This window comes from Gossypium hirsutum, chromosome A08 (genome assembly GCF_007990345.1).
Source record: "Gossypium hirsutum isolate 1008001.06 chromosome A08, Gossypium_hirsutum_v2.1, whole genome shotgun sequence".
Classification (NCBI taxonomy): domain Eukaryota; kingdom Viridiplantae; phylum Streptophyta; class Magnoliopsida; order Malvales; family Malvaceae; genus Gossypium; species Gossypium hirsutum.
This window is the reverse complement of record NC_053431.1, coordinates 120848029-120867916: the sequence shown is the minus strand read 5'-3', so window position 1 is coordinate 120867916 and position 19888 is coordinate 120848029. Positions and strand designations below refer to the sequence as shown.

The following is a 19888-nucleotide window of genomic DNA, read 5'->3' as shown; positions in this document are numbered from 1 at the left end:
AAAAATAAAACTCCAAAAAAAGACCAAAATACACAATTTGTAAATATTCTAAAATCAAGACTAAATCGACACAATACATAAATGATGAGGGTTAAAGTTACTATTATGCTAATTTAAAAACCTACATTATCATTTGTTTTTGATGAAAAAATAAAAATAAATAATTATTTTATAATTTTTAGAATTAGAAAATAAAATCTTATCAATAATTTAGTTACCCTTATTTTCATCCATATACTGAATGCCTCTTCAATTCAACTATACCTAAATTTTTATATTGATAGCAAAGCTCTACAATTCCATTTGTTTACAGAAGGTGATTTAGTCTTTTAGGCTCTACAAGCCCTTTTGTTTTTCATTTTTTAAATATTGGCGTGTTAAATAATTATTTTTAATATAAATAATAATTTGTTATTCACTTTCAGAATTATAAAACTTCTCACTCAGTTTTATTCATTTATTTAGATAAAAAAAAATCAACCACTTACAGTTTAAAAAGGTACAACTATAAGAGTTACGGAGTTTCCTTTTTTTTTCTTCTAATTTAAATATCCTTATCTACTCTAAATTTTCTTGTTCAAACATTCTAATTATGTTTAGCGTATAAATGTACAATGACAATGTATATTATATTATATTAATCCCTTTGATAACACGTTCGTCAAGTTCTAAGCCCATTGTATTAAGCCGAATAAATTATAAAAGAAAAGCAAAGATCTTGTCATTCTAAACATCAAAACCAAATGAAAACATCCCCCCCCCCCAAAAAAAAAAGGGGGTTAAAATCTGGGGGAAAGGGAGAATATGAAGAGAGAAACACCAGAGCCATTAAAATATTGATTTCATATGAGTGTTAATCAGTCACAAGGGAAAAAAAAACAAAACAAAATCTTGAATGGTAAACAACTAATGAACATGTAATTAACCAAAATAGCACAACCTACCGTTTCAACACCATCAGGAAACAAATTATACTGTACATACCAATTTTGTTACTTCAGCCCTTCCCAGCTTCCATAAGTACACATTGTCGTACTTTCTAATTCCATGTTTTGCCACAAATATGTTTGGCAGGCATTACTCCGAAACCGCAACCTCTTTGTCAACCCTCCAATAGTTTGCATCGTTGAACTCCTTTATCCCAGCACCAACTTCATCGGACTTCTCCTTTTCGGGTACGTGTGGAATGATATTCCTTTTCAATGGTCCTGCTTCCCCAACTATCCCTTCTTTCAAGGCTTGTTCCATTGCCTTCTCCGTACCTTCTAATTCCATGCCTACAAATTCAACATCCTCTTCAAACAATGAGCGCACAGATGGTGGAGATTTTTTACTTGAATTGCTGCTCACTGATCCGTCACTCATATCCATGGAGTCTGAGGAACCATTTGCGAGTATGGGTTCCCCATTCGAGGGCTGTGCAACATCAGTCATCACTGTCTCTATATTTCTGGGTAGGTTGACATCTGAGCTGTCATCATCAAGAAACGGATTCTTGCTCAAACCACCCACTTGGAAATCTGATGGTTCTCCCCAACCCACCCATTCAGGTAAAGGCCTATCTCCAAGCAAGTCCTTGTTTTCAGTAGTATCAAACCTAAAGAATCCCATATCATTAGAAGCATTTGCTTTCTCCCCTTGGGGATCCAAGACTCCACCGTTCATCGAATTTTTAAATCCATTCATTGCATCAGAAGTAGATGTGCCATTCATTGACTGTTTGCTTTCATTTAACTCATCCTCCTCTCCAACTATCACCTCATCATCACTACTACTGTTACCACCGTTTGCAGTGCCATTCAAGTTAACATCATCAAATACCTCTGTGGGTGATGTGGCCATAGGTTCATTACCGATTTTATCATCTTGGAATGCAAACCAATTGGAATTTGTAAACAGACTGCTGCATTAAAACATGGGTTGTAATCACCATTAAAATGGTTAGTTCAACAGAAGAATTCAACTGTGATATAGTCATGAAGCTAAGGCTACTTGAACAAATATTAATCAGCCAAATTACTCCATTACTATTGAGTAATAACAAGAAAACTCACCTCCCTTGGTCATCACTGAGCCTCAAGGATGATATGACAACCTCAGCAGATTCATCATCAAAGTATACATCCTGAATCGTAAAAATACATTTGCCATCAAATTTCACATTAAAAATGACAAAAAAATGCCAGCTTGTTTGGCTTCTCCATCACTCAAGCTGATCTTAACAAATAGCCCTAAATTATGTTACCACTGATTTCTCTTTAATAGACATTCAGAAGCCACTGGAAAAACACCCTCTTGGCCTCATATTAAACCATAGAGAAAGATTTTAAGTAAATTAAAAGAAAAAGAGTTGCTTACCTCGTCATCTCGACCAAGACCACCATGGTCCTGAAAGGAGTAAAACAAAAACATTAAGTATAGCAAACAGGTAGAATTCAAGAAATATTCAGGAGAAGCAAACTACACACTTCTTCATTATCATCATTCCCATATATTTTGTAACTGAAAGCCTGACTTAGGTTATTTGCTAAAGCTGCAACATCATAATCTCTATCATGAAGATCATCCTCGTCGCTATCCCTTGTTCTATCTTGGAATGCTGTTGGGCGGCTGGACAGGAGAAGGAAAAATGCATTACTCTTTATGTGATTTTCTGTTAGCTCTCACAACTATGCCATTACTGCAACTGGCAACAACGTGCTCACAACAAATATAAGTTCAAAAATTGGAAATACCAACTCTTCATATTAGCAGGCACTATATGGCAGGCAAAAGCCATAAATAAGCAAGAAAACTAGAAGCAACATTTCATATTTCATTATTATAAGTTGGAAATCTGTCGCAAAGACCATCTAGAATCCATTAGTGCTAGCACTCCTTCAAATGGCATACCAAGCACAAAATCTATAGCTAATTGACCCAAAATAAAAATCCAACTAATCAGACTGAAATGCCAATCAGAAATGAAACAAGTGGGTACCCACAAGCCCATCGATAAACATTTTCGACTGCATTACGTTCTTGCAAAACATTAGCTTGCCACTCGTTCCATTCGCTATTTTCCTATAAAGAAATTTATGAAGACGTCTCAGCAAGAAAAGAATTAGTCAAATAATTCAACATTGCAATTCCAGCCAATGAAAGATACCACCAATGTGGCAAATAACAAAATAATAGAGCTTAATTCATATTTACCATACCACATAGAGAGATCCATTCTCTAACTTTGATTATAACAAAAGTAGTTAGGTTAAGCAATAATGCACCTAGATCCTGTAAGATCCTGACAGAAACTGTCATACAACATTAAACAGCATCCAATTCCCCACCTGTATACATGCCTGAATGCGGCTGTTGCTGCTTCCCAACTGTAAAATTTTATTTGAAATGCGTGTAATATGTCCAATGTTTCCTACCCGAGGTGCACATTTTCTGGCAGCAGGTAAAGTAGGCTGTTTGAGCAAAGAAGAGTTAAGCTGACTGCATAATCATGTAGCTTTATAACAGCTCCTGATTCTTTATTTATAATGGCTCTTAGGAAAATGGGGAAAAGTTGCATGATTAGAGCATCAACCTGATTACTGTCACCAGAAAGAACTGGATTTTTGTCAGTTTGAAGAAATTTCCCAATCAAATCACATTCTTGAAGAAGATGATCAACTATTGCATCATTCTTGCTTTCAAGACACGATAATATTATACTCCCCACATGATGATGTAATGCATTGTTGTATGGGTACCTGCATAATTTGAAATAAAGAATCAATCTTGAGCCTGCTGGCAGAAAAGATCCAACATCTACCTCAGGAAGACATCAAGCACTTTCTTCAAGATTCAAACTCCAATAAGTTTTTTAATTCAATTCAAGACGCCGGTTTTAAGCAAGAGCTTACTCAAAGAAAAGATCAATAACTCGCTGAATGGTTCCTGTGTTGACCAATTCCTTCTCTGCAGCTTCATTTCCAATTCTCAACAGCACAGCAATAAACTCCACAATCTGAAATAAAAGCAAAAATTCAGAAATAACACATGCGCCTATTGCACCTACAAAGTTTGATATGCATTACAAACACCAAAAGAATCAAACAAGTGTCAGTCATCAGATTGAGTATTCCATTTTGGTTGGTACATGAGACTTATGATGAGAATATAGTATGAACCTTTAGACGATGCTTCCCAAGAGGCAGCCTCAAGTCTCCATATGTGGTAGGCAAAATTTTCTCATCAGAGGACACATTCAAAAGCATGAGTAAGTCACCTACACAAACAAACGCAGCCTTCAAGACCATGGCTAAAATGAAAGGCAACAGGTTCCAAGCACCTAGGAATATACAAAAATGATTACATACAACTTTCAGCAAAAGAGACCCACTCACCAAGCTTAGGCAGCATAGCATTGACAGTCTCTGAATTCACAGGAATTGAAGGTTCGTACATATGTTGATGTCGGAAAGAATGCATCAAGGGAGAAACAATTGCTGATCTTTTGGGATCCAACAACGAGATGCAAACTGAGAGTGAGTGTATAAGGCCAGATTTTGAATGTGAATTTTCCAATGCATGACCAAATATTCTTGCAACAAAGCTGCATATGAACATATACAAAATTACAGGTCAAGTCACAAACATAAACAAAGTAGAGAATTGAAATGGCAATGCATATAGGGAGGGAACACAAAGTAACTGAATCTCAGAAACCTTGGACTAGAGAGTTTAGTGGCTAAAGCTGATGGGGAATTCCGTGTTATTGTACATAATGTTTCTGCTGCATTAGCATGAACTTCAGGAGGACACTGGTCAATTTAGAAAAATAAAAAGCAGGTTGTGAGGTATTTGTTACGAGAAGAATGGCATGCCGTGAAAATATTAAAACAACATTACGCTAGAATACAACAGAAAATTCTCTTACTGATGGACTCAATTTATCCACAATCATTTCCAGCAAATTGCTATCAGCTAACCATTGCATTACATCCAAAAAATTGGGATATACATGATCATCACCTCCTACTAACCGAACCAAAACCTGTGAAAATAAGCATCTCATCTCAACGCTCATCCAAAACGTATGAAAAGACAAACCATATAAAACTCACTACTGCACTAAACCAGGAAAAAGAAACTACTCAGGCACCTCCATGATGGATGTGATTCCTATCAAATCAACCAGTTGGCGAAACACGTCTTGATGTACCAGTTACAAAGCTGTCTCAGTAAATCCATATAAACAAAACATGCTGTCTTTCATAGTTCAGAGATTATAGACCACAAAGAAGCCCAATATTGTCATGCAAGTCATTACACTTGTAGTGTCACTACTGTACAAAACTCAGAGAACCAACTCACCAGATGAAAAGGATCTATAATCTACAGAATTGTTAACAACACCCATAATTTAGCACGTTTAAGTTAACTTACAGGAGACAAATTATGTAGATGCATCATGCACATCCATGCCAAAGTTCAACTGAGGCACAAGATGAAGTTCAAACTGACAGTCTACATTCATACATGTCTCGGTTACACTAATCATCCAGATTTACAGGTTCTCGAATGCATCATCAAACAACATGAATGAAACAGATAAGCAAATTTCTGAGGAATCTAAGAATGTGATGGTAAGCACAAAATGTTTACTTACTTGAACATAGTTCATAATTGGAACAGTCTTCCGTAGCATAAGGCAGACAACAACCTAAAGTGCCACAGCAAAAGAAACCTATTAATAACCAAAGCAGTAATCAAACTAAAAATGATTGAACCAGCACAGAAACTACCTTACTGAAATAACCAGCTAGCAAGGCACTATGAGGACGGTTTGGTTCCAAGAAGGAGAAGAGTAAGTTCCATCAACTGCAACAAGGAGACAAGCATAAGAAACAAAATCGTGGCAGTTTTCATAACTAAAAATGCATAATCAAGAACGAAAATGAAATACCTGTTCCTCCTCCACTAAAGTCTTCAGAATAACATCTATCTCACATGTAAATATCTCACAGGCTATGAATGGAAACCTAGATACATAAAAGAACACATCATTATGAAAGGAATGACTAACATCAGATAAGTTGCAAGCCAACAAACTAGAAAGATTTATTTTTCCTGATTCTTCGTTAAATGAAAATTACTTACTTGAAGACCCGTTTGCTGTCAGCATCCTCTGGAGGTTCTTCAACAACATATCGCAATAACTGCTCAACTTGAGCTCTATCTCGCAGACTGCAAATAAAATATTGAGCACATCATGAGCATCAAGCAAGACTAATCATCTATTAGATTCTACAAAGACTCCGACATTCACTAATAATCAATTGAAAAGAAAAACTTAAGGAAAAGGCACAATGTTATATAGTGGCAAGAATTACAAGTTGATGAGCCGACTGTTTAAAGCTTTACACTCTTGGATTATTTCTTCCTCATCCAGAAGCTCTTCCAAAGTAAAGTTTTCCTTGTCTAATATTGACTCCACCTACAAATGAGTATCGAGTCAATGAAATTAACCAGAATCCCAGTAAACAAAAAAAAAATCAATAACTCGACAAAATTCTTTGAACAAGTCGTAGAAAATGGAGAACAAAAAAGAATAAAAAAAACAAATGCAGGTAAGCATATCTACATAACTCAACAGATTTTCTGAATTACATGCAAAAGCAGATAAAACTAAGTAAGAAAGTTCAGCTTCAAATAAACAGAATTCCAACCATTTCCAACTAAAGAAAGTACTTAAAATTCAAAGTTAATTCATCGAGTTGAACAAGGAAATTTCCCAAAAAAGCGGACAAATTTAAGTCGTCGAAACTAGTCTGCTATGGCATCGATGAATCCAAAGTAAATTTCAAATTAACTAAGCAGAAAGAAAATCAAGAATTCGAACCTACAAGAACAAAAGGAAAAAAAAATAGAAACCTAATGAAAAATGACAAGTTCATTACATACGATAGAAAATTACTAAATCAATGTAGTAAGTAAAGATTAAAGAAATCAAGATTTTAAATTAAAAAGAAACAGTGAAATTAATTTAATTAATCAAGCAGTATAAAAAAATCACTCACCGGAGAAGAGGCAGATAAAGATGTTAGCTTCCAAAACATGGTGAAGAGATTAAGCAGAGAAATAGATCTGTAAACCTTAAATTTTTACCAGTGAATCTAGGAGTTGTCCAAAGAGGAGGAGAAAAAGCGCGAGAAAATATATAAGAAAAAAAAAACCCTAATTTTTGCTGTTGTTTAAAAAAGAAAGAGAATGAGAGATCGAAAAAACTATAAAAGAAATTATTATTTTTTAAATGTCGGAGTAGCTGAGGGAACGAAGAAAAGGGAGGGGAAGAGTTTATTTTTTTTGCTGTGGAAAAATACAAAATGAAGCATGTCCCACGTATTTCACAAAATTATTTTTATGTCTAATGGATTGATGGGCCATGTATGTAATGGATGTGTGGATGGATGGTCATGGTATGATGGTCATGGTCATGGCCTCAAGGTGACTTGTGAAAAACTGATCCACCAGATTCTAAAAATGGAGAAGACTCTAAACTCACAGCATCATTCAAGTTTTTAAGGTCACGAACTCTGACTCCGGTTTTTTCACAATTTTTTTTAATTATAAAATAGTTTCTTTAAAATTACTTATTTTTTTAATTTCTTGCGGAAAGAATTAGTGCATTTAAACTAATAACAAAGTGAATGATGGAAAAATGGTCGCTTCAGGAGGTGGTGAGAATGCCGATAGTGGTGGACACGCAAGAATGCTACTGGTGGCAATACAAGTTAGCAATTGGGCAACCAAAAGAGTTCACTTAAGAGAAGAATATATGTCCGATGCCTGTAGAATGTCTATTGACTCTCCCTTCGAGGGTTGGGCTACTTACAAGGCTATATTGATGAATGTTAATAAGAACAACATTCCTTACCTCTTTGGAGGTTAAGGACATTGATCTTCTAGAGGATGATATGATTATTGAGACCATTGAGGTATAATAGAGATTAAAATGTATAAAATTTGAAATTTATAGTAGAAATTAGAAATAGGAGATCCTAAAAGGACTATAGTGAAACCGGCTTGAAAATGCATAAATTTTGAAATTTATAGTAGAAATTAGAAATAGGAGGTCCTAAAAGGACTATAGTGAAACTGGCTTGAAAATTTGAATTTTAAATTGAAAGTTAGGTTAGTCTCAATTTTAAGGACTAAATCGAATAAGTTTAAGAATATGTGTGACTTTACAATTGATTGTGAATTGAGTTGAAAAATAAAGTTAGGCATTGTTGTATTAATATTCGTAGCTAAAGACAACGCGAGAGCGTCAAAAGGAATGGGGAAGGCGAAAATTAGCAACAAGTAGTTCAAGTTTTTTGTAAGTGTTTCTGTAACATAACACTTATTTGATTTCTATATTTCTTGATATTATGTGTTGTATACTATTTAAGGTAGAATTATTGTAGTGAATGGAAAGGAATTGGAGTAAATTGAATCAAATACTAAGATACGTACCTAAATAAATATACTTGCGATAATGGAATAGATTTTCGTGGATTGATATGAAGTTAAGTAGAAGCATACTGAAAAATATAAAATGGAACTTGCAAAATGGTTGAATTATAGCCGTACAAGATGCGATGGAGATGATCGAGGGGCTATTAGGCCAAAATTGAGAAACCATCGTTGCCGAGCAATCTAGGATGGCAGGTCACTGTTGTCAAGCTTTCTGGGATGACATAAATGACTTATGAAACCACCGTTGCTGGGCAATCCGAGGTCGTAAGCTATTGTTTCCTGGAAATTCGAGATGGCAAGTCATCATTGTCAAGCAATCCGGCATGACAGTTTTAAATGAGCTAAAAAAAAAGAAAATGGGCTTACAAGTTTGGAAATGTATCAGTATGTTAATATGGAACGATATCCTTAAGTTAGGCAAATGTATAACCAGTGACAAACTCATGTTGAAGTTCAAGCTATATAGTTTAGACATTCACTCAAGTTTATGAGGTTTTCCTATCCTACCTCGTTTGAAATAAATAAATTGAATTCCATACTCATCCTACAATTTGTCTTTCGTGCGTAGGTTAGGTACATAGCTTTGTTCAAGTCACACTTTAGCATTCAACCGAGATCCTAGATTCCCTAAAGTTTGTTGTCTTTTGTTATACTTATTGGAATGTACCTAAGGAAGTCATTTTAGAATTTTGGATGGTCTATGTATGTCTAATATGTGATCATGTACTTAGATGAATGGTTAGCTTTGGTTTAAGTAATATATATACATCTTGCCATATATATACATCTTGCCATTTTATTGTGGAACCTTGAATGATATTATGAATATAACAATTTGAAGTTAATTGGGTAAGGTAGATGATAGGGTGAACGCTTAAGGTAGATATCATGTTAAAATGGTATTGAATGGTTTTTGGTATGCTTTTGTTTGAGAAATGGTAGTCGATAATTTTGTTGTGTTTTGGTGCCAAATGTGGCATATTGATTAGATGTTTAGAGATATATTGGATGGCATGTTTTAGCATGATTTTGACATGTTATAGGTAGGTTCCTAGTGGCAAAATAAAATGTATTTTAGGTCATTATTAAGGGTTAGATTGTATCATGCATCAAATGACCTATTTTGCACTACATAGGTTGACACACAGTTGTGTGTCACACACAGGCAGGTGACACGGTCGTGTGATCACTGAAAATTATTAACCATTTGTACCATACATTTTTCGATAGTCACACAGCATGGCCACCCACCCATGTGAGTACTGTAGATTTGGTTATTTAGTTTTTCACACGGTCCCAGTTTGTTACACAGCCTAGCCACACGCTCGTGTGATTTTGTTTTATATTTGCAAATTTAATCCACACGATCATAGTGAGTTACATGGTCTGGGAAAACGGCCCATAATTGCCCATTTTTGTTGTAAAAGTTTTAAAATGGTCCTTGTTGATGCCGTGTCAATTCTAGAGCTTTCGTCAACTCAACTTAAATCTGATTTTGTTTGCAAAGCATGATTTTATGTGAATGTATGTAATTATTCAATGTTTAATAGAATTTTCAACTTATGAATCGCGTGTAACTATTCTGTTAATTACTGTAACATCTTATTGCTCAGGTCCGATGACCGGACCAAGAGAGGGGTGTTACACTAACCTCTTAGAAGGGACGTCACAATTTGCTTAAGAAAAATTAATCAGTCTTTATAATGATGTCTCTACTTCTTCTAACAAATCAAAGAGCTCAGTGATTAAATGGGGTCAGGCCAAGAAAAAGTTCAAAAGGAAAGGTATTGAAATTAGTCAAGGAAAAGGTCATTTAGTGCCGACTAAAGAAGAAATTGACTCCATTGTTGAAAACCTACTTGCTATTAAGTACAATAAGGGTGCCTCCATGAATGAATATGTAGAGGTTGTTGATCGTGATGTAGTGGATGGGTCTGATTATGTGTAATACTAAGGTCAGTCAATACCACTTTCCCTTTTTTATTTTATTATAGCCTTTAAAGTATTTGATTGAAATTGTTAGGGATGTGGAAACCCCTATTTTGATTTATACATTAAGGAATATTATTGGGAGCATGATACGAATATCTTAACTTTGTTTCAGAATAGAATTAGTTGGCAACAAGTTGATCGGGTGATTTAGAACTTTGGATTTTCATTCTCACATCGTTTTGAAACTCATGGCATTGTGGGTGGAATATGAATTTTTTAGAAAGTTTTTGCCTTTATGGAAATTTTGTATAATCATTGGAAAATTAATAAGTCTTGGATTTGGAAAAGTATACTTTAAGGGAGGGACATATGCTAATTAGGTTTATATATTCAAATTTGGAATGGTGATAAGGTGGCAATGGAAGGAAATTCCTTTTTTGTTTCACACAATACCTATTTTCAAACAAGCAAATAGGAGGGTTGTTGATCTTATACATCCAAGTTACTAGGTTTGGAGATCATCTCCTATATGAGAAAAGTTAGGGGATAATTGGTTGAATGAGTGAACTTCTCGCAGTTTCTCAATCTTTGATGGCGTAGATAGACTTTTATGGAAATATTATTTTGATGGATCTTTCTTTGTGAAGTCTGCTTGTGAGCTTATTTGGACACAAAATACATAAGCTAGCAATCCTTCCCTACAGACTTTCAATTGGAAATCCTTATGGAGAACTAAAGTTCCTTTCAAGATAATTGTATTCCTTCGGAAGAGAGGTATGTCAATTGATGACTGTTTTATTAATCATTAATCTAATTTAATACTTAATTAACTATAAATTAAAACTAACTGGACTCATCATCATTCTCCACTATCAACATAAAAAAAAAGGTTTAATAACCATTCTTTGGATAATTTCTACCTAGGTCATTAAGTATTTTCTTAATTAAAACTCAATAATGATTAGACTTTTATAATTTAGTCCTTGAGCTTTAATTAACTATTTTCTCTGTTAAATTATTTAACTAATTTTTAATATATTTTTATACTAACTTTCTTAATATTTATATTTTATCCTTATAGACTTGGTTTATGAAAATGAGGTTCCGAAATCATGTTTTTTGACACCACTGAAAATTGGATCGTTACACTAGTGCTCAAAATCTATTCGAGTTTGACTTGAAAAATGTAACACCCCTTACCTGGTCTGGTCGTTGGACCCGAGTTACGAGATACTACAACAGCTATCGGAATAGTATCATACAAATCACATCGTTTAATTTAACTTGAAACCTACCAGAGACGTATTCAACAACGGTTTTAGGGAAGAGATAAGGTAGGAATGAGAAACAACAGAATCGAGGTTGAGAATTTGGAGCTCCCCTCCCCAAGAAAAAGTTGTTCCTACAGAAAGAAATGGCATTAACTTAAAAGTTCAAAAAAAAATTATCACACCCGATTCTCCTATGGACCCGAATTTAAAGAAAAGTTGGAGAGCTGATTGTATAGAAACATGAATTTTCCAGCTTTACTGAAATATTTAGAAACTTAAGTGGCTGGTTGGGGAGTAATTAGATTTCAATTCTAGTTTAGTTAGATTGGAATTGGTTGGTTTCATAATGGGAGACATAATGATTATGATTTAGTGGTTGATTTGGTCTATGAAAACTGTGCACATAGAGTATATATATATGGCTTGTAAGGAAATAGAATTCTTCTAAGTTCTATTTATAAATTATTCTTTCTTTATAGTATTGTCTTCTTCGACCACTCCAAAAAAGAAAGGGATAAAGCTGAAGGAAGCTCTACATGTTGTAGTCATCGTGTGATTTGGAGTTTGAAAGTAGAGAAATTAGAATTGGTCGGTTTCCTTATCCCTCCGAACTCGTAAATTAAAGGAAGGAGTAGTGTAATGACTCTCAAAGTTTCTGTATAATTAAGGATTTTAGGTTTTAAGGTTTGAATGCCTTTGAGTTAGTCGATAAATGGTTGTTATACTTAGTTGCTAGGACAAGGGAGGCTTTAGAGTTTGGACAAGCTAAGCTGTCAAGAATAAGGAAGCAATGTGAGTTTCAATGCTCCACTTATGAGTGATCGTTGACAATGCATTGTTTGAATGGTCTATATTTAAGTTGTTTTGAGTGTGTCTGAAACTGTTGTTATGTATGGATGTGGTACGTAAACGTATCGAGCATGAATTTGTGTTGAGTTTTGTGATGATGTATAATTTTCATTGATTACGAATACTAGGTATGTATAAAATGGTGTAGGTAATTGAGTACCTATAAATGTGTTTTTATGCATGAATTAGTTATGGTACTACATATAAATTTAGTGCTCCACGTTATTATGTTATGTGATTATATGTTTGTGTTTACGTGCTTATAAATTGCAGAGTACGGAGGGGAAACTATTGATGGGTTAGATGAAGTTAGGATTAGGAAAGGGTGATTTTGTATATCGTCATCCAGAATTTTCTATATGCAAACCGTAAAATGCGAAGCCCTGGGCCTGACAGAGGGGCCACTATGGTGTTCATGTATTAAGGTTAAAACTGGCAAAATGGAGGAAAAGGCAGATAGATAGGGAAATGGAATTTTTGTTAAATTTTGCAATCCAGTATTGCTGGGTGCAAACCGAGATATGCGAAGCTCCAGGCCTAGCGGAAGGGACACTTCAGTGTTGGAACATCAAGTTTAAAAGTGGTGAAATGGATGAAAGGACGGATAGATAAGGAACTATAATTTTCATTAGATTTCACAATTCGATATTGTTAGGTGCAAACTGATATGTGTGAAGCTTTGGGCCTTTCTGGGGGGGATACTTTGGAGTTCGAGCATCAAGGTTAAGTAATGATATCAACTGGCTCACTAAAGTGACACTATGATGGTGCTTATTAGGTTCCATAGAGCAACACTGCGACAACAAATAGTAGGCTCTATGGGGCGACCTTGTGATGACAATGACGGTAAGGTCCTTCAAGGTGACACCTCAGATAAGGTTTAACATGTAAGATCGTAACTCGGCTATGACATATAAAGTGTCCGCTAAGACATTAAACATGGGGTTACAAGGTATAAGATCATAACTCGACTTTGGCAACCAATAGAGTCCACCAGGACATTAAACATAGGTTCAGATTGTGTAAGATTGTAGCTAGGCTATGGTGTCAAATAAAGTCCGCCAAAATGGGTGGGCTAGGAAGATGACATTACAAGGTAAGAGAGAGACCAAAGTATGATCTATTTGGAGAGTAACACGAAAGGTCGAGTACGACTTGTCCGAGAACGCGGGTAAATGAGTTAGTCCAAGAATTCGCCAAATTAAGAAGATAAGAAAAGTGAGTAAGAACATATGAGTCTACAGGTTTTGGCAAGTAAACCCAAGTCGGGGGTCAAAATAGAAGGATAAAATGGAACCTAAGCCTAAGGGGTCTGCAGGTAAAAGATAGCCTGGGCGGGTAAGTTTGTTGGGGTTCACTTGGGAACAATGATAGCGTAACAGTCTGACTGGTATAGTTTATCAGAAACCTATAGAGAGGAAGGATGTTTGACCAAGACTAGATAATGCCAGATAGATCGTGTGGAGCTAATAAGAGAAGTGTTTGCCAAGAACTAACCTGGGACAAACAGTTTGTCAAGAATAGTGGATGGTAAGGATTTGAAATCTAAGGAAGTAAATGGAAGACAACTAATGGTAGACAATGGAATTTATATCCAAGGTTATGAGTAAAAAGGGAATATAAGCTTGTTAAATAGTAAGGGAAATTGGGATGAAGCAAAATCAGACCTATACCACTAGAGGACCATTACCGTAAAAAACATGCTTATGTCTCAGATAGAGAATAAGTCCGCTAGTGGTGAGCTAGGGGAAGAGGGGGAGGCATCGACCTTGTCGGTGAAATCTGTGGAAGGCCAAGGATGATCAATGAATTGAAATCTTTGCTTAAAATGTTGTTTCTTAAAGTTTCTGGATTTTTACAATAATGTTGTCTTGCATATTCTCACTAAGCTCATTTGAACTTACAAATTTATTGCTTATTCGTAGGATAAAATTTTGACTCAAGAATCGAGTAGAGGGATCAAGCCAGATATCGCCAGTTTGTGGGAGGGGTGTGATTGTCATTCATGTATATAGATGGGCACTCCTTAGAGGCTACATCTCGGGAATTAAATTAGATGTATTAGTGTCATAGGCTTAATTAGAATGGCAAATAATATTAGAGATTACCAATATAATGAATTTGTAATAATTCTAAAGTTTGTTTGAAGTGGGTTATGGCTGAAGTTAAATTTTGAAAAAGAAAGTGGAAATTAAAACATTTAAATAGGATAGTCAAAGAGTTTAGTTAAATTACACGTCGGTTGTGACATTTAATACCCAGATTGATGGATCGGGTTGGGAATAGGGTGTTACAAAATCAATTAAAAAAATGACATTAGCTAGGTATTTCTTTTTTTTTTCATTATTACCTTCGAGATAGGAAGATGAATGTTGTCACCAACTGGTGTAGTGTAGATTTTGGCAACGAAAGGTGGAAAAGGGAAAGATCAAAGTGATAAGTCGTAATTTATACATATTTTATCCCATGCTTAAGAACATTTTTGGATGAATTATCACTAGATTTGTGGAATTTGATGCTTCTAATCCTTTAATTTCATGTTTCATACTTAGGTGAGCATAAGAGAGTAAAAAGAGCGAGAAACGAACCAAAAACGGAGAAAATGGGTCAACTTGGGAAATCAACACGGCCTGGACTTCCTCACACAGGTAGACCACATGACTGTGTCTATTTAGCAGACTCTAACACGGCCTAAGCCACCCCACACGGGCGCGTCCCTGTCGAGCCCAAGTCTAGTTCTACTCAGAAAAGGCCACTTTTGAGGGTTTGAAAGCATTCTAAAGCCTATATAAACACCCTAGAAGGGCACCTAAGGAGACACGGAGTAGGAGGCAAGGAATTACTCGAAAAAAACCGATTGATCCATCTCAGAAGCCGAATTCTCCTCCAAGACTGAAGATCTCCCTTCAATTTCCTTCAGGGTTTTTAGGTTTTCTTTATGTTTTGTTATCATTATTCTTCTTAGATGTTTTATTTTACACATATGAACTAAATCCCCTAAAAACCTAAGGGGGATGAAACCGAAGACGGATCTTATTATTATTTTCTAAATTATATGATAAATACTTGATTTGTTCTTAATTATGTGTTCTTAATTCTTACTTTAATATTCCAAGATATTGATTCAAGTACTGATGAGCTTATTCAGAGGAGCAAAAGTCCCTGTCTAAGAGTAGATCTAGCATAATTAAGCGGATTTGATTGCACCCCTAGACATAGGGTGACATAAATCTACCGGATTAGGGTCAAACTTAATAAGGGAATCCATAGATCGAGTTAATGCAACACTAGGGGTTTTAATTAGAAAGAGATTTCAATTAATCAACCTAGGGTTAGACATTGTTAGTCTCGAGAGAGATAATAATATAAATTAGGGATTTCTATGGATCGAGTCAAGTGAATAAATCGTCTAATTCAGAGTCAAATAACAAGTGAAGTCTTGGTGGATTCTTCCTGGGTATTGTCTAAATTAATCAGTTTCCCTAAAAGTATTTTCCCAATTTACTTCGTGTGCATTCTTAGTTTAGTTAATTAGTTTAGATAAAACAAATCCTCTTATTTTTAGGCTAGATAATAAAAAGAAGGTTAATACTAGTACCTTTAGTTCCTGTGGGTGCGACATTCCGGTCTTGCTATAAGTTATACTTCTGTTCGATAGGTGTACTTGTCTTTATCGTGATAATAGTTAGTTTTCAAATACGATCAATCATAAATATAAAACTTATCAAGCACATCACAAAGATAAATGCCAGTGACTGGTGATGAGAAGCATTGCTAGCTGGTGGCAGACACTAGGTTAGGAGGGATTGGAGGCGACAAAGGGACGGGTAAAATGGGAGGAACAAAATGGTTTGTTTGTCAGGGATGTGAAAAGGAGAAACGGGAAAATGTCTTACGGGATTTGAATTGGTAAGACATTTTCCTTAAAAAATGCCTTCATTTTACTTTTTTTTTTAGAATGATTTCCTTTAGTAACTCATTTTCCACCAAACAAACATAGGAAAACAATTAAAATGTTTTCCGTAAAACGTTTTACATGTAAACAAATGGACCTTTAGTGTTAGCAAGAGATCCAAGCTTTTGTATGGTATGACATTAGCAGAATATAGATTAGGCAACAATGTCATTATTACACTTAAGGGATATCCTAAATTAAATAAGTGGTATAATGTCTTTTTCGAGAAAACAAAAATACACAAGTTGGAACTGGTCATGTTAGGTATTCGACAACTACAATACAATTGCGACATCTCTTTTCAACAAATGTTTGGCTCACCCTCTACACAATTTGGTTATTCAAATAGCAAAGAAAGCTGCTATACTTAATTTAGCTGACATACTTATCATCTTTTTTTTATTTTTGTCATAACATTAAAATATTTAAGAGAAAATACAACACATTATTACATTTCTTAGTTAACAATTTACACTACTTAAATACCAAGCACTCTAACATGGTAATTATATAATTGCTACATATCATTTATGTACTATAATGATACTTTTTTTTGCCATTTTTAAATTTTTCAAATTTATGTTCTTCATTTTTTTTAACAAATAAATATTTTTTTGTTTTTTTTATAATTTATTACCATTAATAACTAGACATTGTTATTAAAAAAAACACTAAATTTTGCTATGATGTACAATGTATGGTATGTGTGAACGCTTGTCTTTTATATATTTATGTATATGTTATTTGTATTTGGCATTACCATTTATAAATTAATATATCAAATATTTATGATTATTTTTTAAATATGGTTTAAATATGTTATTAGTCATTGTATTTCTAACAAAATTAAGATTTGGTCCCCGTACTTTAAAAGTTAAAAGTTTAATCTCTTATTTTTTTTCAATTCAAAAATCTTAACCCCATCATTATCATTGTTGATACTTTCTGCTAAAATTTATCAACTTAACATGATTATTTTTCATCAAATATATACCATGTCACATGAGGACAACTTAATCAACATGCTAAATGAGTAAATTTTGATGGAAAATATTTACAGTTTTAATCACTAGAATAAGTTTTTTAAATAAAAAAAGTTGGAGGAAACAAAGACTAAATCTCAAATTTGGTTTGTACAGGGACTAATGTCATATTTTTTATATTACATGATTTATTTAAATACATAATCATGAAAGTATTTTTTTATCACTTTATGACTAAATTATTTAATATTATATGATTCCTATATATAATATATATGTGAATAATTGCATTCTGTTTTACCATTTACAATTTCAGGTAGACGTCAAGATCTTCATTGATTAGACTTATATATGCATTATATATCTGTCATTGCCATATATACATTTATATATAATACTTATGATTCCTATAAATACATAATAAAAATTATTTTTATCATTTTATAACTAACTAAATTATTCGATATTATAAGATTTTTATACATACATAATGTAAAAAAAAATTGTAATACAAATGACATCACTTTTTGACTAAACAAATTATATATCTACATGATACTTTAATCATTGTAAACAAAAATAAAAACCAAACCTAACCCATTTAATAGAATTTATTGCATTACAACTTCATTATCTCATGATATCTTTTATAAAATTATCGGCTATTATCGTCATTTAATTTGAGAAGATTTTCACTCACTTCACCTTTATATAAAGCATCCATTCTTTGTTTGGGTAAGCAATACATAAGAAAAAAAAACCATTCCAACGTTCCCCCTTTGATTTGTAAGGCATGACGAGAAAGAATGTCAAGCTTGCTTATATCACCAATGATTCAGCAAGGAAAGCCACCTACAAAAAAAGAAAGAAGGGTTTGATGAAAAAGGTGAGTGAGCTGAGTACCCTTTGTGGGATTAATGTTTGCGCTATCATGTACAATCCTTATGAGTCCCAGCCCAAGGTTTGGCCATCCCCCATGGGAGTCCAACGAGTGCTCTCCAAGTTCAAAGCGATCCTAAGATGGAACAAAGTAAGAAGATGGTGAACCAGGAGAGTTTCCTCTCCCAAAGGATTTCCAAAGCAACTGAGCAACTTAAGAAGCACTGCAAGGACAACTGGGAAAAGGAGATGACCCAAGTCATGTTTAATAATATTTCTGGTGAAAGGGTCATCCATGGTTTGAACTTGGGGGACTTGTACGATCTCAACTAGTTGCTCGATGAAAACATGAGGGAGATCGACAAGAGGATCGCTGCACTTGCTAATACACCCCTTAATCCCAAAGGGGCATTACCATCGTTGTCCTCATCTGTGACTGCACTGCCACCAATGACAATGGTAACGCTCGAAGTGATATCGAGGATCATTATAAAGGACATGTTACAAACAAAGGTGAATAACATGGATCAAATACAGAGGCAACAATGGATCATAGAGATGATGAACAACAACAACAAAAATCCTCAAACTCATATGGCATTTGGTGGCAATGAGATGATGTTCCAGTTTGGTGACAACATTAATCTCAATAATGGCCTCTGGTCCAATACTTTTTTCCCTTAAAAAATAAGATTTCATTTGTGTCATCTATTTGCTTCTATTATGGCCTTTGATCCAAAAATATTTTATCATTTTATGTTATGATGGTGTTGTGCTTGTTTGAACTTGCTAGCAAATCACATATGACACATACAGGGTTCGTATACAACAATTAATAGGGTTTGAAGAACATTATCTTAGGGTTCGCATGTAATAACTACATAGTTTGCACATAAGGGGTTCACATACCTAAGGTTCGCACGTAAGGGTTCACACACCTAGGGTTTGCACATTCATTCCTCATATGGGTTTGCCTAGTATTGCTAGGGGTTCACATACTTAGGTTTCGCTCAAAGGTATGCTAAGGCCTTACCATTAAACCAGCAAACTCATTCTTGTAAACTTTTAACATAAATAATTTTGAAGGCATTTTAACTCTCTTACCATTTGCTTTTTTATTTTTAAATAAAGTTCTAAATTTTATCTCTATTTCCTGTAACCTTATTTTGGGATGTGGTGGTAGTTTAAATAAATTATAGTACGATAAAACAATAAGTAAAAAAATTGGTTTTATAAGAGAATAAATAAAATCACATAAAATAATGAAACTAGATAACTAATATGTAGACTTAATCAAATCTAAGCATGGGAGACTAACTCACTTTGATGGTCATAACTAATTCCTATATCAAGTTTTACTCAATCAACTAGTCGCTAACCTATAGGATCTCTTGATCTTCCACTAAACTAATGAGTCAAGAAATACTTGTCTCTCAACCTCACAGTCCAGACCGACTTGGGTAAGGGTTTCACGGATAGGCAATACCAATTTTGGGTTAATTCCCAACTAGATGACCCAGTGTTGT

General features: G+C 34.4%; 1 protein-coding gene and 1 pseudogene across 2 annotated transcripts; one reads left to right on the top strand and one right to left on the bottom strand.

Annotated features, from left to right (window-relative positions):
- Positions 1–805: 805 nt before the first annotated feature.
- On the bottom strand, positions 806–7362 carry LOC107940111 (serine/threonine-protein phosphatase 6 regulatory subunit 3). 2 transcript variants are annotated; one of them, XM_041075062.1, is made up of 19 exons: positions 7053–7362; positions 6366–6469; positions 6133–6219; positions 5934–6014; positions 5778–5847; positions 5642–5695; positions 5135–5194; positions 4910–5026; positions 4699–4793; positions 4377–4585; positions 4161–4258; positions 3894–3997; positions 3575–3740; positions 3330–3452; positions 2981–3063; positions 2469–2610; positions 2359–2388; positions 2055–2125; positions 806–1903 (listed from the first exon to the last, which is right to left on the bottom strand). In XM_041075062.1, exons 1-19 carry the CDS (start codon positions 7089–7091, stop codon positions 1078–1080), a joined length of 2559 nt encoding a protein of 852 aa, XP_040930996.1. In that variant the 5' UTR covers positions 7092–7362; the 3' UTR covers positions 806–1077. The 2 variants fall into 2 exon arrangements, with proteins under 2 accessions (XP_040930996.1, XP_016729028.2); XM_016873539.2 differs by lacking the exons at positions 5135–5194; positions 5778–5847; positions 5934–6014; ... (1 more) ...; positions 6366–6469; positions 7053–7362 and having other exon boundaries at positions 5642–5691.
- A 10914-nt stretch (positions 7363–18276) lies between these two features.
- On the top strand, positions 18277–19046 carry LOC107940112 (agamous-like MADS-box protein AGL80; annotated as a pseudogene).
- The last annotated feature ends 842 nt before the right edge of the window (positions 19047–19888 follow it).